Here is a 19964-nt window from a genome sequence, read left to right on the forward strand (position 1 = left end):
GCAAGGGAATGGGAAGGCAGAGCAAGATATCCAGTAGTTAAATGAAAAGAGTCCCTGAGGGATGGATTCCGCTGCTGGGTACCGCTTGCAAAGTAAGGTGCTGCTCATCATGGGACTGAGACAGTCTCATCCCCTCATTTAAAAGGGCTACATGCCAGAATGGAACTGGTAAGAGGAGTCATCACCTCTGCAGATGCAGTGTTGCACAGGTCTGGCAAGGCAGCTGTAAACACACAACCCCACCTCCCCTGCTCTCTGGTGCCAGTGCTTTTCAGCTACCAGTATATGGGATGTATCCCACTGATAGGCTTACCTGCCCTTGCCGAAGGTATGGACTAAAAGTCAGGAATTTGGCATTAAAATCATATACTACTAATAAGAATATTCAAACTTTATTTTTTTTAGTCTAAGGTTTAGCATGTGCTGTATTACATTGCTCAAACTTCTTTGCAGTTATGAAAGCTATTAGCTTCTTTATATGTCTTTTATTTTCTTTAAAGGAAAGATGGGATTATTACCCACTAAGTACATCCAGTAAACTGAGTATCAAGAGAAATATTGACCAAGTCTGGTAAGATGGGATGAAATTGCAGAATTTCAGTCATGTTTCTACTTTCACAACAGAAGAAGGAGCAGACTCCCAGCGCAGGAGAGGTAGCTGCTAGGAAAATCCCATTCAATGAAAGGGCACACTACAAACAGGGGCAGACACTGAAGTTTCGAGTATTTTTAGGGTCTCATAAACCAAAAAGTAAATGAAAGTAAATCTTAATATTTTCCTGAAAAAGTCCACTATTCTTGATGCTGGTCTCAGCTGTGCTGCCGTAGGAACTCTATTCCAGTCAACAGCCCCTTGCCAAGACCTATGGAGCTGCAGTATATAGCATGCTTACTGATGAATAAAGTAATGAATCTGTGTGAAGAGCTTGAAGATAGAGGTTTCTGAGGAACCCTGTTTGCCCTTACCCTACTGGCAGCTCTGGCATCCTCCACTAGTTCAGCAGAGGCTTAGGTTAGCTGAGCTGGGGCTTGCTGGCTTCTTACGGTGGTGGTCACCCAGCAGAGAAAATAAAAGCCTAAACATTAGGACCAATGGAATCAGACAGCAACCCAGATGGATACATGGGGAATAAAATACACTTGGCTGCATTACTTTTAACTGATTTGGTAACGCTTTTAGGTAAGCAGTCCCCGCATATCCATTGCAGCCAGTGAAACCCAGCACCTTCAGCCAAATGATCTCTGGGTGCTGTGCTGCACAAGAATTATTTTGGGGTAATATGGATGTGCCTGGCAGGGTAGAGCGAACAGGAAATGTTAAGGTGAAAGAAGCTGTATGAGGAAACCCGGTGGACTCTTACATGCTTGGGTAGATATATATATATACCTATCTATCTATATAGATAGATAGATAGTTATAACATCCTGCTTGGGAAATGGGGTCCCCTGGTCCTGCAGGCTGGTCATTTTTTGAAGGAGTGTTGAAATAGGAGTGCTCATCCATGTGATCACCTGTCTCCAAAATTGGCACCTTTGAGGACGTAGGCATATCTTTCTCATGAATTTTTAGATAGATGTTGTGGTGGCCTGCAGTGCTGGAGTAATAACAGGGATATCATTATTGGAATTTGCATCATCATTTTATAATATGCAGGTTGAGGAAACAAGGCTGGAGAAGCCAAGCGATACATCAGCATTCATCACTGATATATAGCTGGTCTGTCCATTCTGAGCCCTTATTAACTACCTTAAAATATACTTCGGAGGTTATTGTTCCTTTTAAACTAGTGTGGCTGTCCAGGTCTGAAACCAGGACAGCTAGAGATCTGTGTGTGTGATGGACTTGGAGGGACCACAGTGTTGCCATGGTGTGCTGTTTTCACTCACTGCTGTAATCCCCGCTCTTTTTATTTTTCTTCCTTCCAAATGAAATTTTTCAGATCATTTAGTTTCACAGCTCAGCGTTTTGGAAATAACGTGGATGTAAGGAGCTGCTTTGATTGCAGCCGTAAGGCCAGGATCTGCGCAGAAACAACCTGCCCTGCCCCGGTGTGGGTCCTGGGGACCAAGAGAGGCCTCAACCCATCATTTCTAGGGCTTTTCCAAGTCAGAAATCATGGTATTTCAAGAAGATGATGTTTCATGTGAGGTTTGGATGGAGGGCACCCACCTCCAGCCCACTGGGACCTCCCCAGGGGATGGCCACCTCCCACACACCTCCTCATGCCCAGCTGACAGTGCACCCAGCCTGGTGGCTTGGGGACTGGAGGAGCCCCAAATGGCTGAGCTAAAATGAAGCTCAGGAGCTTTGTGATAGTTTAAAAATATAATAATTTAAATAAGACCTAACTATCAAGCTTCAGTGCCAGTGCTGCTGATTTCCTTTCTGCCCCTCCCTGGCCTCGTCCCAAGGACGTGGACATGGGTGGGCTTTATTCATGGGATGAACATGGGTGGGCTTTATTCATGGGATGAAGGAGGGCACCGACGGCATGGGGTCATCCACCCTGTGCTGTGTGGCTTGCACAAAGGAGGCCACTTCGAGGAGGAAGAGGAGGAGGAGGAGGAACTGATTCATTCCCCGAGGGCTGTTTATGCTTTCAGCTCTTTTCTCAGGCTGAAGAAACCGGGTGTCACTCGCCCGCGACATCTGCAGCTCTACCACAGCTGCGTGCTTTCATTTTCTCACTCCACAATTCCTGGAAATGTCTGCTTTCCCTGAGCATGGCTGGTCCATGTGCACGACAGCTGAACTATCCACAGGATATAAGAGTCCCTGATTATTCCTCAGACGATGGACCAGAACAGTTTCATCATTATTACCTATTCCAGAAAAGCCACATGCCCATTTTTATAGCCACATGAAGGATCTCTCAACATGAATTTGTCAATGACATGTATGTTTATTGGTCACTAAATAATGCACTTTGGGCTTGGGGGTGTTTAGCACTTTGCAAATCCCTCTGAAGTTGCTCAGAATCAGGGACACCTTGCTTCCCAGCTCAAAATCCTCTTACGCTGAGAGCCTCCTTGCCCCAAAACTGCTGCTGCAGATACCCTGAACAGGGATCTAACGTAATGCTACTGATAGAAACTTAATTGTAACAGGGTGTTTGCAGAAACATGAGACACTTAGCAGTTGTTTTCTATTGTTCTTTCCTTGGTAACACATTTATTTTAAGTCTCTCATCATTTATTTGGCATTCGGGATGGTGTCATTACAGTTTGCTGAGAACAATTGTTTACAGTACAGTACTAGGTGTACAAAATCAGTGGCACGGTTTGACCCAGAGCTTTAAAAACAATCAACTTCCAAATGTAACAGGAGAAAACAAATGGCTGGAAGAGGTCTGTTAATGGAAGTTAAAAAAATAATAATAAAATTTCTTTGGTTTAAGAGAATTTTCAATAGGTTTCAGCTGTAGCAAACATAATTTCTCTAGCTGAAGGAGGCCCACTAAGAAAAAAAAAAAAAAGTAGACTTTCTTTTGCTCTGTAACAGTCTTCAGCATAATTCTGCCCTTACTCTAACCTCTGCTACTTGAATAGCTGCTGTCGGATTAGAAATCGTATTGAAAATATCTCTTACCAACATTGCAAATAGCTGATTATTAAAATGGAAAGGGAGTAATGCAAATCTTGAACCTGCCAAGTGTGCCTCACACACTTGACGCTGTGCATATGATTTTAAGCCCTGGGTTTATGGGGGTGACTTCGATGTGGAAATTTCAGCAAGTAAATCTTTGCAGAATCCAGCTTCAAAGGGAAGTGGACCCAGGGGTTTTCCTCTTGTTTTTTACAACTTCCGAGATAATTTTGCATTTTTCTTGTTTACAACAATGAGCTTAATTGCCATTGTTGAGCATCAAGTTCTGTGAGGGATTATTTTTTAGGAAAAAGGGATTCTCACCAGGAGGCTGAGTTGCACCATTCATCTATTGAAAGGGAATATGGTGTTTTAAATTAAAAACCAATTGAATATGTTTCCTTAGGAATTTAACATTTATAGAAATATGTCCATTGTATTTAGAGTGGAAAAACAAAACAAAACTTGTTTACAATGCATGAATCTAAATGCAAATTTGACACAGGTATAATATGACGGTATAAAGGCTCCTAACCCTTCCAGGGACATGGGCTAAGAAGAGTTATCGTTAGCTGTATAAATAAAAAGCTGCAACCAGGCGTTAAGAATGGACTCATAAATTAATTTGGGTTTTTTGTTATTTATGTTCTGCTATCTTCCAGGTTTATGACAGGCCACAAAAACATTCTGCTCTGCACTATGACCCGGGCCTCCAACAAGACTTCACCGGTGACACCTTAAAATCAAAGCACCAGCAGAAAAGTAGCAACCAGCACCACCTTGACTGGTCAGTGAGCTCCGATACTGGATCCGCTTCTCAGAGTTGCTTCATCAACACAGAACCCAGTCGAGAAGCAGTCAGTGCCACCAAGGTCTCCACTACAGAGCCAGGAGTTTCCTTCAGTAAATCCCAAGCAAAGAAGTCCTGCATCAGCAGCACATGGGGGCAGCTGTCAGCCAGCAGTAAAGACCTTGTCATCTGCAGCGCAGTCCCATCGCCCAACAACATCAGCACGGCCGCCCAGCCGAGCAGCGCCGCAGAGTGCAACGGGCTTTTGCCTCTCGGCGACCAGGAGGGGGGTGTGCAGCTGGAGGCCCCTGACCAGCCTGTCGGCAGTACGAAGAAGAAGTCCAGCAAAAAGGACTTGATAAGTCAAACCATCCCAACCACAGAAATTGAATGGGTGAAGAGTGCTCAAAAAGCATTTGACAGCAAATCCCATGACAGCATGGAAGGGAAAAAGGAGTCTTACTCGATGGACAGTGTGATGGATGCATCACCCTTGAAGCAGAATCCCACTTCTGCTAGCAGTTGTGAAAGTGACACCAGTCACGTACGAATTACTATCCCAATAAAGTCTCCGACAACAGATACATCTGGCCACAAAAGGAAAAAAAGGCAATCCATAAAATCTTCCATAGAGAAAACCATCCAGGAGAAAAGCCTGCCTTCTGGACTTTTGATGAACAGTGAAGTAGCAAACAGGACTAGCTCTCAACCAGAGGGGAGTAAAAAAGATCTTCGAGTCACAAAGCCAGGGAAAGTGATTGAAAACGAGTCCCCCTTGATAACTATCGACAGCGGTCTGCTCACTGACAAAGCTTCCCCCAACAGTGCCACTAGACTCAGAAAATCTGTAGCTGTGACTTCTACTCTCCTACCCACCAATCTTCCCACAGCTGGCAAATTATCTGAGGTCCAGCACCCTAAACATGCAGCTAAACGGCGATGGACCTGCAGCAAGCCTAAATCTATCCTTCGGGAGACCTCCATGACAACATCTGAGAAGCTGATGGTGGAGCCTCCTTCAGCCTATCCCATCACACCATCCAGCCCTCTGTATACCAATACAGACAGTCTTACTGTGATCACACCTGTCAAGAAAAAAAGAGGACGACCAAAGAAACAGCCTTTGCTCACTGTTGAAACCATTCATGAGGGAACCTCCACCAGCCCAGTGAGTCCAATCAATTGTGAATTTCCAGGAACAAAGAAAAGGAAGAGGAGACGGAATCTGGCCAAGTTGGCTCAGATGGTCCCGGGAGACGACAAGTCCATCAGTGAACTCAAGTTTCACAAAAAGGTCGGGAAGCTTGGGGTCTTGGATAAGAAGACCATCAAGACCATTAATAAAATGAAGACCCTCAAGAGGAAGAATATTCTCAACCAGATCTTGTCCTCCTGCTCCAGCAGCATAGCTCTAAAAGCAAAAGTCCAGCCACCATCTAGCTCTGGGCCAACCACCATTGATGCCAGACTAGGGAAGCAGATCAATGTCAGCAAGAGGGGGACTATCTACATTGGTAAAAAACGGGGCAGAAAGCCAAGAGCAGAGCTTCAGCCTCAGCCAGAAGAACCTAAGACAGCCATCAAGCACTCAAGGCCTGTTTCCAGCCAGCCAGAAAACCCAGCAGTGCCTTCCAACCTGCAGTCACTTGTGGCATCGTCACCAGCAGCTATTCATTCGCTTTCGACACAGTTAGTGGGGACTAATGGCAACCTTAGCCCTGCAAGCACTGAAACAAATTTTTCAGAATTAAAAACTATGCCAAATCTTCAACCTATCAGTGCTCTTCCTACGAAAACTCAGAAAGGAATGCACAGTGGAACTTGGAAGCTGTCTCCACCCAGGTTAATGGCTAATTCACCTTCCCACCTCTGTGAAATAGGTTCTCTGAAAGAAGTCACACTGTCGCCAGTGAGTGAGTCTCACAGCGAGGAAACCATACCCAGCGACAGTGGGATAGGTACGGACAACAACAGCACTTCTGACCAAGCCGAGAAAAGCTCAGAATCCCGCCGGAGATACTCTTTTGATTTCTGCACCCTGGACAATCCAGAGGCTATCCCATCTGACACCAGCACAAAGAACAGGCATGGTCACCGGCAGAAACATCTCATTGTGGATAACTTTCTCTCTCATGAGAGTATTAAAAAGCCAAAGCACAAGAGGAAAAGGAAAAGCCTGCAGAACAGAGATGACCTCCAGTTTCTGGCAGACCTTGAGGAACTCATCAATAAGTTTCAAGTGTTCAGGATTTCCCATCGAAGTTACACATTTTATCATGAAAACCCATATCCCAGCATCTTCAGGATTAATTTTGATCACTACTACCCTGTGCCATATATCCAGTATGACCCATTGCTCTATCTTCGCAGGACCTCTGACATGAAGTCTAAGAAGAAGCGTGGTAGACCTGCCAAAACCAATGACACCATGACAAAGGTGCCTTTTTTACAAGGGTTCGGTTACCCTATTCCCAGTGGGAGTTACTATGCACCCTATGGAATGCCTTACACATCAATGCCTATGATGAATCTTGGTTACTACGGTCAGTATCCAGCTCCTTTGTATCTATCTCACACGCTTGGAGCGGCTTCCCCATTTATGAGACCTACCGTGCCCCCACCCCAATTCCATGCAAGTTCTCATATGAAGATGTCCACCACTGCCAAGCATAAAGTGAAACACGGAGTGCACCTACAAACACCTGTGGGAATGGGCCTCGGAGACATGCAGTCCTCTTTGGCTCCTCCAAAGGTTGGAGGAACAAGCCTTTCCAGTGGCCGACTTCACAAAAGGAAACACAAACATAAGCACAAGCATAAGGATGAGCGGCTATTGGGGCCACACGAAGATCTGAGTGGTCTCTTTGCTAGCAAGTCCACTGGTTTCTCCACGCATGCCATCAACGAAAGGCTTAGCGGCTCAGATAAAGACCTCTCCTTGCTCAATGAGAAAAGCAAGCATAAGGAGAAGCAGAAGCACCAGCATTGTGAAAGTGGACACAAAGGCTCAAAGAGTAATTTTGAAGTGGATACGTTGTCTACATTATCACTTTCTGATGCCCAGCAGTGGACGCAGAGTAAAGATAAAAGTGACTCAAGCAATGATCCCATTGACTCTTGCACAAAGAGATACTCTAGTAATACTGAGAGTAGTGGAAGGTCAGAGTCCCTGGACATGTTTGGTGAAATGAATTCCTCGAGTGAGAAGCGGGACAACGACGCAAGTGGGAATAAAAGAAGAAGCTTTGAAGGGTTTGGAACTTACAGGGAAAAGGACATTCAGCCCTTCAGGACAAACAGGAAGGACAGAAGTACTTACGATTCTTCAGCCTCTTCAGGTAAGCTCAACTTTATTCTGTTTTACCTTACTGCATTCAAATTGTAATGCTGAACAAAGAGGAACTTGCCATTCACAGCAAATATGTTTATGAGTCAGTAACTTCTCTGACTTCTTGTAAATGACTCCCATTCTGCATCCAAACTTCAGGGAGATTGACAAGAGGGTTGGCCACGCATTAAGGCAAAACCTTTACAAGTCTCTGCATTGTTACACAGCATTTTTATAAATATTTGTGGTACCTTTACCTATCTCTCATACCTTGTTGCACTTCCTCCCAAAATCTCACTATTGCACTCTGCAACAGCAGCAATTGGAACAACTGTTGGCAAGGCAGGCGTCCTTCTTATTGGTGTCTAATGTCACAGGGTGGTAGTCATATCCCAGCCTCTGGGAGAACAGCCACGGTACTGAGCAGAGAGTCTCTGCTCTGGCCCACAAAGTGTACAAAAGCCATTTGTTGATGGGATGGGCCAGACATGTGGGAAGCTGCGGAGCTGGGTCAATGTCCCATGACTGGTGTGGTGTACTGCTGGTCCAGAGGGACCCATCATGGTGATAGCAGGCCTGAATATACAGAGACCTTGGGTACAATCCTAGTGTAAATCTGTCATTTCCAGCTGGCAGGTGTCATGTAAAATAATTATCCTGAGCACTGAGTGGCTGTGGGAAGGGACTGGTGTCATGGAAACAAGAAACCCTAGCCAATTCACTCTGGAGAGTTTTAGGGCTCATAACTTGGAAATATAAGCTGGGTAGGGATGAGGATGGAGGAAGCTCCTTTTTGCTGCTAAGGACATCTGTTCCTTTTCTGCAGGGAGGGCGGGGGGAAGGAACCTGAATCTTGTCTGAGAGACTGAACTGTACTTTACAATAGGGAGCTGCTTCCGTGATGACACAGAGGCAGGTGTTTTGCTGTAATATAAATGACTTTAGCTTGGGAGCAAGCCCAGAGCTCCTGCACCATCAGATATTTACCACAAAGCAGATTTCACATTTGGTTCTGGAAAAGGGTGAGCTTTACTGAACCAACCACGGGTGGGTGAGATTCTGATGTGCTAAAAAAAAAACTTCAAAGAAACATACCTCATAGCCTTCAGAATGAAAAGAGAACACAGAGGGAGCAGAGAATTGGTATAACCTGCCAATGTAAGGCTCTTAAGTTTTTTATGGACTTGTAACTGATCAAGATCCAAAGACTGCTCATGCTCTAAGCCACCTAGACATTTCTATTTCCTTCACTGAGAGCATGATCTGGACTATAGCAATGAAAAGCAGTCTAAAATGAGAGCTTATCCCATGAAAACATTCCTATTCATGATATTGTATTGTATCAGACCAGTTGTGATACCTAGAAATGAGACACCCTGAAATGTTGGAAAAGAGACTGAATTCAGTCACTGGTTATATCAGGATTGCTACGTGCCTGACAAAGAACGAAATAATTCTCCAATTGCTGTGGTGGCTATTGCATTAAGGAAGTTGTATCCTAGTAGACAAGAGTTGAAAACCTTCAAAATTTTTAATGACACTATTTCTCAGGTTTTTAATGGAAGTTACTGATTTCGTAGTTTGATAACAGCTGGATTTGTAGCCTTTTTGCTTTCTGAACAGAAGATATTTGCCAAACCTGTACTTTCCAATTTAATATATTTCATTTAGGCATAGTAAATTGTGAAGTGAAAATTCTTGTCACTGCTGAACCCAAATGAGTTTCCAAAGTAGGGCCATGACCCCTACCAGGCTGTCTTGCAAATAGAATTGGTAAAGAAAAAGTCCATTTCATGTTATTTTCCTTCAGTTTATTGTCCATGATGATAAAAATGTAAGATGGAGCGATAGAACTTCCAGTAGGAACTCCATCAGATTTGCTGCTTAAACTTTTAAAACGGCTTCTCATTTAAACTAAGATTATTTTTATTTATTTTTACTTTTCATGATTACAACTGCACATCGTTCCCCATGACCTAATCCATCAAGTCACAGAATATGAACTGGTTTCTTCATTGTCAAGCTATTATTTAGATGGAAAAATCATCAGCAGTTAGCTAAGCAGAGCCAGCTAACTAAAGCCATACCTTCACTACAAGGAAAAAGACTAAAACTAAACAGCTCTGCCAAGAAAGGCCTGGAGCCAAGACTGCTCATTAAAGACTAGGAACATCTGTCTGCTTATGACTGTCTAAGATCTCAGTTCAGCTTTTTTCCCTCTCTGACTTTGACCTTCACTGGGATTCCCAAAAGAGGTCCGCACTTGAGCCTAGCCATAACTATTAACCGGTTCCCACTAAAGAGGGATTAAATTTTTCCATTATAACCTTGACCACCTTTCTCTGAATTCACCTTGCATTTCCCTGAGGTGGCTAAACAGTGATTGACTAATCATAAAAATAAAAGGTAAAAGGAAAAAAAAGCCCTACATGAACATACAGCTCTGTCCCAGGAGACAATTTCCATAGCCTGATTGCTCTTGTCATTTGGTGTTTGTCAACTTTCACAATATAAAATAATATGTAACAGAGATAAAAGGAGGCATCTTGAATATTCAGATGAAAGCTGATAATAGATTTATATCACAAATTCAATGTTATCTTTACTGCATGGGCATTTTGGTACTCTCAGTAATGCCATTTGCAATTTTGTTGGGTGTTGCTGGAGATGAAATACGGAGCAAAACCCACCCATACTCACTAGAGATATCTGTGGTAAGAGTGATGAGAGAACCATTTAGTGCTCTTTGGTGTTCTGCAGTCTGTTTCAGTGTAGTGTACTGCTGCAGGTTCCATTGTACTGTTGCTATTTTTATCATTATTATCTATGTTGTAACAGCACTAAACCATTTCTGAAAAGTTCCGTGTTCCCTGGTGCTACGTAGGGGTCATGTCTGTGTTAGAAAGCAGTCCTGCCATATAACCTTAAAGCCTATGTATGATTTTACAACCTAGAAAGATTAGGCTATCAAGAGAAGAGTTGTCCCTCTCACTTTTCAGAGGATCTGTTTGCATAGTTGGCACAAGAAATGTGTACCAAGAGTGAGGGGTCCTGTTGAGGGTGTGCCACCAGCCACCTTGGTTGGCCACAGCAAAGGTCCATTCCCTGTACTCCACTACCATACTACTGCTGGCTATTCGTTAGTGGGGACCTTGTGAGCGTTGGCTCATTTTACATTGCTTGGGACCTCCTGAGGTTAAATATGCATAGGGCTGTTCTCACAGTGCACTGCCTGTTTCTCCACCATTGTCCTGGAGAAGCTGGAGTCCTTTCCATAAATACTAATTAATAACTCTTCCCACCTTCCTTCCCATCCATGCCCCATGACCTGTCGCTTCCTGTTACTTTTTTTCTGAAATAGCTATTTTTGTAAGATGTCTTCTGTTCACCTAATCTTCCTGCATTTAAAAAGACTAATTACTCGTAACTAATTAGACCCAGCTTTCCTGTTTAGCTAATGCAGAAGACTAGTCCAGGGGCATCAATCTTGCCTACAGGCAAGGGCACAGCAGAAGGTGTTTCAGATCCTCCCTTGCCACAGTCATGCTGGCATCATTTGGGTACATCCTAAACTGAACTTTCAAGTTGTGTGCACCAAGCATTGACTCAGTTGACTCCCTCCCTCTACTCCCCACAGATAGAGGTACATGTCTTACATTTTCAAAGCACTGTTGGGGCCCCTCTGGCTCTCTGTGACCTGAGGCACTGCACACAGCTGGATGGTTGATCCTTTCATCTGCTCTCCAGTAGTTACTAAAGCCCCAGGTGAGGGACCAAGGGAGAGGCCACAGATTGGTGCCACAGCTGGGCTGGGGAGACTGAGAGCAGAGCTGTATTTTAAAGAGATCCTCATATCAAACCCTACATCTTCTTGTCATGGGTCTTCCTGCTTCCTTTTTATATGTGATGCTGTAGAAGATACTTGCATTGCTGATAAGCAGTCCCAATGCCATAGCTTGTGCCTTGGAAAAAAAACCAGGAATGATTACCTCTTCCCTATTTCCTTAGGCAGACAAATGAGGAAAAGCACATTTAACATTTTAAGGTGCATAGATAAGATGGCAGTTTCTGTACATGACCTGTCTGATTATGTCCTAGTTACAATCATTGCAAGGCAGGATGGAGCTGGGGGTGAACCAGACGCCAAAAGTCATTGTACTCAGGAGTGTATTCTGCTTTTCTTTATAGTGAGACTAATCAAGTTCTATGCTACTTTATGTTCACAGTATCTCTGCCTCTTTTTTTTTTTTAAATATGATTTTACAAGCAAAGATTGTCTTGCTTGCATGTTGGGCATCATGGCTCAAAGATCAGCTAGTAAGTACATGGGTTTTATCAAATATAGCAGACACTATGCACAGTAAATTTGCAGGAATATAAAGTTAATCATATGCAGCTATTAGGAAGGTAGTAAACATTGGTCTCTGAGTGCGGGATAGTTAGCATGACAAACATGCTTTACAAATTAATGCTTAACTTACCTACAAGCCCCTCCATGCCTTCCCTACTTAGTGTCCAGCAGTGCTACAAGCTGAATTTCTTCTGATTTGACCTTTCCTCCTTAGCTAGTCTGTATGGTGCTGATTTAACTCTGAGGGAATCAGTATCAGCTTTAGATGGAGGATGGGCATCAGAGACTGAGTAGTGTTTGGCCCTATGACTTGAGTGGGAGAAGAAGGACCATGTCATGCATGTGTACATATGCAAGTTAAACACATTAAATGCACAAACGTATGTTGTATTTATTTAAAGTTATTTTCCAATGTCTTTAACTTAAAAGTGCCCTTGTTCCTGTTAAAAAGCCTTACATTTGGGTGATTAAACCTTCCAAAGGGAGAGTAGGAGGAATACTGGAGGAAGGGAGGAGAAGTGACAATCAAAGGAATGAACAGCATTCATCTGATGTCAGTACAAACACATATAAGTAACCATGCTCTGCTGAGGAGTGTCATTTATCCAGATGAGATTTCTTCTCTGACAAAACTCCCGTCCATGGCTCAGTTTCCTCCTGGAATAGGCCATTGCCACACAGCGGTGAATAAATCTCTGGTTCATCCTTTCTCAGAAGTCAAATGCATTACCATGATTTAAAACAGGATTTGCTATAAGCAAAAACAAACATGGTGAAATAGTGGCAAAGCCACCATGAGTTTTGTTTTGGTTTGAGGAGGTATCATTTGGTTTTGTGGTGTTTTGTTTTGTTCTGTTTTTAAGAAACAAAATATGCAGTTCTGGACCATTATCATGAAGCCTTAATCAGCCACAGTTTTACACCAAAAAAGGATCTGTATTTCAGTCGTGGGTAAACATATTTATGCTTCTGAATGTATATGGAAAATGCAGCCAAATATGGTTATACAACATCCTTATTAATCAGACTTTGCTGATTTTTGTACAGGAATAGTTTCCACGAATATTTTTTTTCTAATGTAGATCCAGGATCACCGAGTTGGTTCACTATACTGCAGTGAACACATTATTTCACATAATAATATGTGAAATTATTATTAACAATTAATAACCATAACAGTGGTCCAACAGTATATTTGATAAACATTTTCTCATTTGACCACCTTAGACATAAAATCAATGCCTGTACTGGCTGGGTCTTGCATATATACTCATGAATGCACCTTGACATGCTGGAAAAAGGGAGAAGCGATGGTCATGTGATGAACGAAGTTCATTAAATATTAATTCAAACACACATATAAGTTGCCTTGTTTTCTTCAGTAGTGACACTTGACTCAACAGGACCTAGGTGCCATATGGCATTGTGTGCACAGATGCAGAGGCAGGCTGATGCATGGTCCAGGGTTTGGAGACCCATCTTCCATACCATACTTTTCTCATGTGGCTGCAGAAAAGTGTCTAAATTGCAGGAAACCTCAATGTCTGCCTGGGAAAAGGGGATAAAAGCATTTTTGTGCTGTAGGAGCCACAGTGAGGCCTGATACACATCGATGGCCAGCAAACACAGCGTGGGGGCAGTGGCAGTGCTTGAAGCACATGGGAGAAGAGCCAGACGTGAACATCACTTGCTAAGGGTGTATAGAGGGTTGGTCACCCTGCCTTTCCCCAGCTCTGCCTCTGCTGTGGTTCCCTCAGACACCCCAGGCTCCTACATAGCTTCAGGCAGCTGCAAAAGCTTTCCAGCCCCAGTGTCAGCGGGCGATTTGTGCCTTCCCCTGTGTCCTGTGGTGAGGGACAAGCACTATATAGTTATGGGGTGAGTACTCATACCATCTGGCCCATAAAAGTTACCATCGTAGCTTTACAAAATACCATTATTTGTAAATACAATTACATTCATTAAAACAGCTGTTTGGGCCCCTGGATGCTTAGGACTACAACCAAAACTACTGAAATGACCTCCTAAAGCATTAGCTGGTCCCCTTAGGATAAACGTCCTTCTTGTTGTTTTCCACGAAGTCTTCCGCCAGTCCTGGGGAGAGGAGGCCAAGCCAGCATGCCTCTTGCTCCATTCTGCCCACGGTGCTTCCTAAAGGAACAGGGATAACAAAAATGATGGGGAATGCAAGTCAAAGCTTTCCTTGAAAGTGTTTTGACCAAGACATTTGCAATACAGTAAGTGTTGTTGTTTTAATGCTACCGCTCGCTTACTGTGTTGCTTCCAATGTTTGCACTGACCAAGGAAAGACGAAACATGAGTGACGCTGGAGTGAGAGAGGGAGATGCAGTATTTTACCACCCAACCAATCTTTTAGTTCCTCTCTTAATGATTGTATGTTTATTGCACTGCCTGAGGCTCAGTACAAAGTCTTTTGGACCAGCAATGAATTAATCAAATTAAATGCTATGACCCCTTTGCTTTTTGGGAGTGTTACAAGCCTCCCAGCACCCTGCCTAATTTCTGCCTCTTACTTTGCTCTCTGTCCAACAGTCAAGCAGTTCTTCCTTACAACTTGGCATCTCCCGGTCATTTATCTTCCCTCTTTCTGGCCAATGCCAGAATGTCTTGTTTGAAGTTTTTATTTAGACCACTGCTGGTTTATGGAGTTGTGCAGATTCCACGTTGGGTGTGCAGCAGCTTCGCGTCAGACACAATTGGCTTCTGCTGGGCTCTTGGCTTTAAAAGGCAATAAAGAGCCACGGCTGGATTCTCGGCTCAGCTCGGCATAAATCAGGCATCTCCCCACTGAAATGGGTGAGGTTCACTTCTGCAGTGAGTATCTGTTGAGGCAAAAAGAGACTGTGGGGCTGGGAAGTTCTTTTGGCCATGCTCTACCTGCTGGGTGCTGAAAACAGCCTCTGTGCAGCGTTTGTAGCGGTTTTCTTAGCTCAGAGGAAGAGGGTTGGTGAAGATTTTGACAGTGTGCAGCCTGGATATTTGTATAGGTGGCAATTTAAGTTAGAGGGGAAAGCGTGTGCTGTAGCCCTGGCCTACACGCAATATAATTTCTTCCTCGAAGGTACTGATAATCTAGGTACAAGGCAGGAGGTCTGTTTGTGTGCACAGAGGTAAAACAAAGCAATGGCTCTATCTTAAGTATTAACCTGCTGCTCAGTGTCACCCAGAGCTGGGCATAGGAAAAGCTGAGCTCAAGATATCTGCTGGTAAGTCGGATTGTAATGCTCTCAGGGCAACCTGCGCTCTGTCCTACTCAACTGCAGTGGTGAGAGCTGGGGTTTGTGACCTCTGGAGAATGATCTCAGGCAGCTTCTCTGTTGCCACTGCCTACCAAGAGTTTTATGTTCACATATCACAGCAAAAGAAAATGGAAAGTGCTTTATACCAGCTGCCTTAGTCTGTCTGGTTGCAATAATGATGCTGAACAACAAAAGGAGTAATAACATCCTGCTTTAAGGTTTTACTGAGAAGGAAGTCTGAATAATTCCCCTATAGATCAAGGGCTGAGGGGAGGGGTGGGAAAGGAAAGCTTTGACTGTCCACGGAGGAGTTTTTTTACACAACCTCAATGACTTGGAAAGACCCAAGGACTCATAATAAAAATCGTTAGTGATTTGTCATTGAAAACATGCAGCTGGGCATGGATCCCTTCAGGCTTTCGCAGCAGCACAGAGTCTGACAGAGCTTTTACATGGGGCGGTGCTGATTTCAGGAGGCTTTGGGAGTATGTGCAATGCAGAGTTAACTGTCAAGCAAGGGCAGGACTAGATGGCTCAGAGGGATTTGCTAATGAGCTATCAAGCCGTGGGTCACTGGTTGAAATTTAATCTGCAAGAACAGTGACAGAAAATCAAATCAAAGTGCTGACGTCAGAGTGATGCTGGAGCAAGAGCAAAAGCGTTGCTGGTGCCTTATGTGGCACACACAGGCAGCTTAAACAAACCAGGAGGAAACTGTGAGGAATTTGTCTGGTTGATCCCAATTGCAAGATACAGCTCAGCCAATTTGTATTACACCTATCCATAACTCACTTGTCTTAGTGCACTTGTTTGTGAATGAGAGCAGCATATCCCATCACAGAATCTGATCCAAACCCAGCATTATATAGCACTAGAAACAGAGTTGTAGAGACATCTAGGTAGCATTTGCTCAGAATGTGAATCAGCGATGTATGCCAAAGCTCAGTAATTGGCAGTTCTGGTGATGGATTTTTTTGCCATTAAGACCCGCATGGAGGTCAGTAGTGATGTCGTTCTCATTCCTGGGCTCCTGAGACAACTTGATGGTTTCATGATAGCTATCTCAGGGCTGGGGAGGGTCCACATTACTCAGGCTATAAAACTAGCTCTTACGGTTTTCAAGGTTACCAGAGGAAAGGTTGGTGAGGGACAAGGGCACCCGCTACACTCAGCAATGGTGGCAGTACTGCATATGGGGGTCAACATGTTGGGGCAGGCAGGCGTGCACTGGTGCTCCTTGCCCCACTGATGTATTCATTGTCCTTGTCACTGATTTTCAGGAGCAACTTGGTGCTCTTTCCTCTGCTCCCAAGCAGCCAGGCTGAGGATACGGTCTCCAGATGGCACAGAGCTGCTGTTTCAGCTCTGTCTTTATCCTTCCTCGCCTCCAGTGTAGGCAGGGAAGGGAGCAATAGTCAGCATTGTTTTCTGTGCCAGCTATGATTAGTTGGCATAAGGAGCATTTAAGTTAGTTGACACAGCCTTTCAATTGCTTGGTTTGCTTAAAAAAGAGAAGCAAAAAATCCCTGGACTTCTCCAGGTTCTCTTTGCTGCCTGAAGTCCAGACTGCGCCAGTAACACCTTGGGCTTATCCCAGAACTGGGACGTGGTCAGTTGCAGAATGTTTATCATTCTGATATTTATTTATTTTTGAAATAATAATAATAATAATCATAACAAAAAAAATCCAAAACAAAACACCAAAAAAACCAGCTCTGGGAGAGCAACAAGTTAAAAAAATAGTTAAACTCCAGATTCATGCAGATTTCCTGTTTTGCTTCTTAACAAAACCTCAAAACCACTTTGAACAAGTTTCCCACCTCAGCTGAGGGTGGAGTTGTGTACGCCCCACACATGGCCTCCAGAAGTGCACCCAAGGACAATAGCACATCTCCTTGGCACGGTGGGGCCAAATCTGCTGCTAGCAGGGCAGTCAATACGTGCGCCTGTGCATGACTGCCCAAAAGAGTTTCTGACTCAGCCAAGTACATTGGAAAACTTTAACTTTTCTATTTCCAGCTGAACAGACTGAATGGTAGAGATGTGGCAGACAGAAACTGGAGGTATTTGATAAAGGGATGCCTCTGTGAGATGCTAGGCAGGCTTTGGCGGTTGTCGGTACGCTGGGCGATCTGTTGTAATTTCATTGATTTGATCTAGTGAGACAACATCTCGATAAATAAGAAGAGCAGAGAAATCTGTTGCACTGAAATTAATGGTTGCTGCCTGATCTCCTCTTAAATGAATTCACTGCAATCTGAAGCAATGCACGCATTTTGCAAACCCAGCATTCTTTGGCTCCTACACTGCATCATGACATTACTTTAGGCAGTAAGGAAGATCTTATTTGTGATATAGTGTGCTGTGGTAGATAGTAAAGTAGCTAGATGCCTGGGAACTCTGGATGAAGCCATAGCATCTGGGTGTGTAATTCTAAGTAACAATAAGCAGCACTTAACATTTCCTCCCACACTAGAAGCGTACCCATTAAAAGTTTAGCCAAGTCAGCTGTGCAAGTCCTTGCATAAAAGGACAAACTACTAAAATGTTAATAGGAGTCACTCATGTTAAAGAGTGGGTAGAGCAGGGTGCATTAACCCAAATTCTCCTTCTCTACTGCTAATCAGGCAAAAGTCTTGCTGAGATCAAAGAAACCCCTAGCAAGTAAAAATGATAATAAATTGGGCTCAAGCCCAGGTTCAGGACTCCTCAGTCTTTTCTCTCAGCTCTAAGATGCTACATAGTTTGAAGAACTCAATGAATGGGATTTAGACCATCCATGAGTCAACTTAAGTCCCTGTGAGAATGAACTGAACGTGTCAAAGTCCCAGGGAATGGTTCAGTCTGTTTCATCCGAAGAAGAACCTACATCCCAAAGAAACTGAGTGCATGTATAGATCTGGACAGTGTGTTTTGGACTTAAGAGTAACTTAAGCATTTAACCACACGGTTTTGCCTGTGTTTAGTGATTGACCCCTCCTGGCAGTCCATCATGACTCACAGGTGGGTGAGGAGCTGCTAATATCTCCAGAAGTGTTGAAAAGGTCCCACTTAATTAAGCCACAGCCTGACCAATTTTAGGTGACATTGAGCTAGCATGGAACACCTCAGCAAGAGAAATCTGGAGCATGCTTATATTGGTTTTGTGGGCCAAACCAGAAAGAGAGTCTATGCTTCTGAGCTGCTTGTTGCAGGTTGGCTTGTGTTCACACAGCTGAGATCATCTGGAGTGGGCAGATCGATCCATGCTGCACAGCACTTGATCCTGATATCCACTTGGCAACAGCTCTCTGTGGTACAGTTATAGATATTTCTGGGTTGTTTTTTTTTTTTATAATGCAGATGCCAAAATAGGGGCTTTTCTGCATCTGTCTGCTTCCTGTGTGCCCTTGGAAGTGATAGGAGGGATTCTGGGCTTTGGGGACTTCAGGCTAGCATTACAGTATTGCATCAGGTAAAGAGCCAAAGTTGTGTGGTACATGTCCACACTGTTCCTGGTGCAGAGCCTGGAGCACGCTGTCATCTTGGCCATGCCCAGCTTTCCTTTTGGATGGAACAAATGGCTCCCTAATGGCCAGCTAGCAAGAGCAGAGTGTGGAGGACCTGGATACCAGGCTACAGGAGACGAACACAGTCCACACTGCTAAATGCCAGCTAAGCCTGGGGCATGAGGGAAAGCCCGTGCCCTGGCCTAACTTGATTCATGCCATTTATCTCATAGAGCTCTAAAATAGAAGATTTACATACAAAGGTCCTCACTTTCCACTGGGCTAAGACTCTCTAGCTTCTACAACTTACGCTTCTAGTTGCTGAGCATCTGACGTTCAGCAGCAGGAGGCAATGCCTCTACTCCAGCCTTACCTGTAGCCTGGTATAGTCCAGGCAAGTGGAAATACTTGAGTCAGACCCCCTTAGGCTGGAGAGCCTAGGTCTTTACTTTTCTGTTTTCTGGATAAGTGCTCAAATCATTAGTGTCTGGTGCTTCCTCCTCTGACTTATCCCACAACACAGGTGCTTGCCCTTCAGAGGGGAATTTGCATTTTGATTCCCATGTAAGCAGGATTGCACACTGTTGAGCCCTGAACTTACCCAACCGCACTTGTGAGAATAGTATTTCCTAGTGCCTACGCCTCAGTGGCTACATGCAGCCACACTAAATATCCCATGAAGGACCCACAGCTCGCCATTCAGTTGATGGAGAAATGTGTGAACTCCAATTGAGTGCTACTTCAGAGGCATCTGCCTCTGCATTGCTTGTATACTTTGTGTAGGCACCTGCCTTAAGTGATCTGAATCATTCTGCTGGAGCCAAGCACCTACTTCTTTTTTAAGATGTTGCAACCAATAAATTGAGTGCCTAAAGCAGGCAGTCTCAATCCAGCCTTCAGGGTCTTCGCGTTTACTGACTGATGTAATGATATAATAGTCCTTGCCCAACACAAAGAGCTGTTGCAAGACTTTAATTAATTAATACTGGCAAGACTTTGAAATGTTGGAAATGAAATGAGGTCTATAAACAAAGTGTATTATTATGACTTGACGGCACTTTCTACTTCACTTTCACACTGTACCTGAACACAGCATGGGGCAGCTGCATCTTCTGATTCATCATGAATCGTGAAGAAACCCACCTAAAATGTGGATAGTAT

General features: G+C 43.9%; 1 protein-coding gene across 1 annotated transcript in view; it reads left to right on the forward strand.

Moving 5' to 3' along the window:
* Positions 1-19964, forward strand: part of LOC129782727 (SET-binding protein-like) — a 258827-nt gene that overhangs the window by 177372 nt on the left and 61491 nt on the right. Inside the window, 1 exon segment of the mRNA XM_055790905.1 lies at positions 4249-7714. Within this exon segment, the coding sequence (XP_055646880.1) occupies positions 4249-7714 (3466 nt within the window).

Source organism: Falco peregrinus, chromosome Z (genome assembly GCF_023634155.1).
Source record: "Falco peregrinus isolate bFalPer1 chromosome Z, bFalPer1.pri, whole genome shotgun sequence".
Lineage (NCBI taxonomy): Eukaryota > Metazoa > Chordata > Aves > Falconiformes > Falconidae > Falco > Falco peregrinus.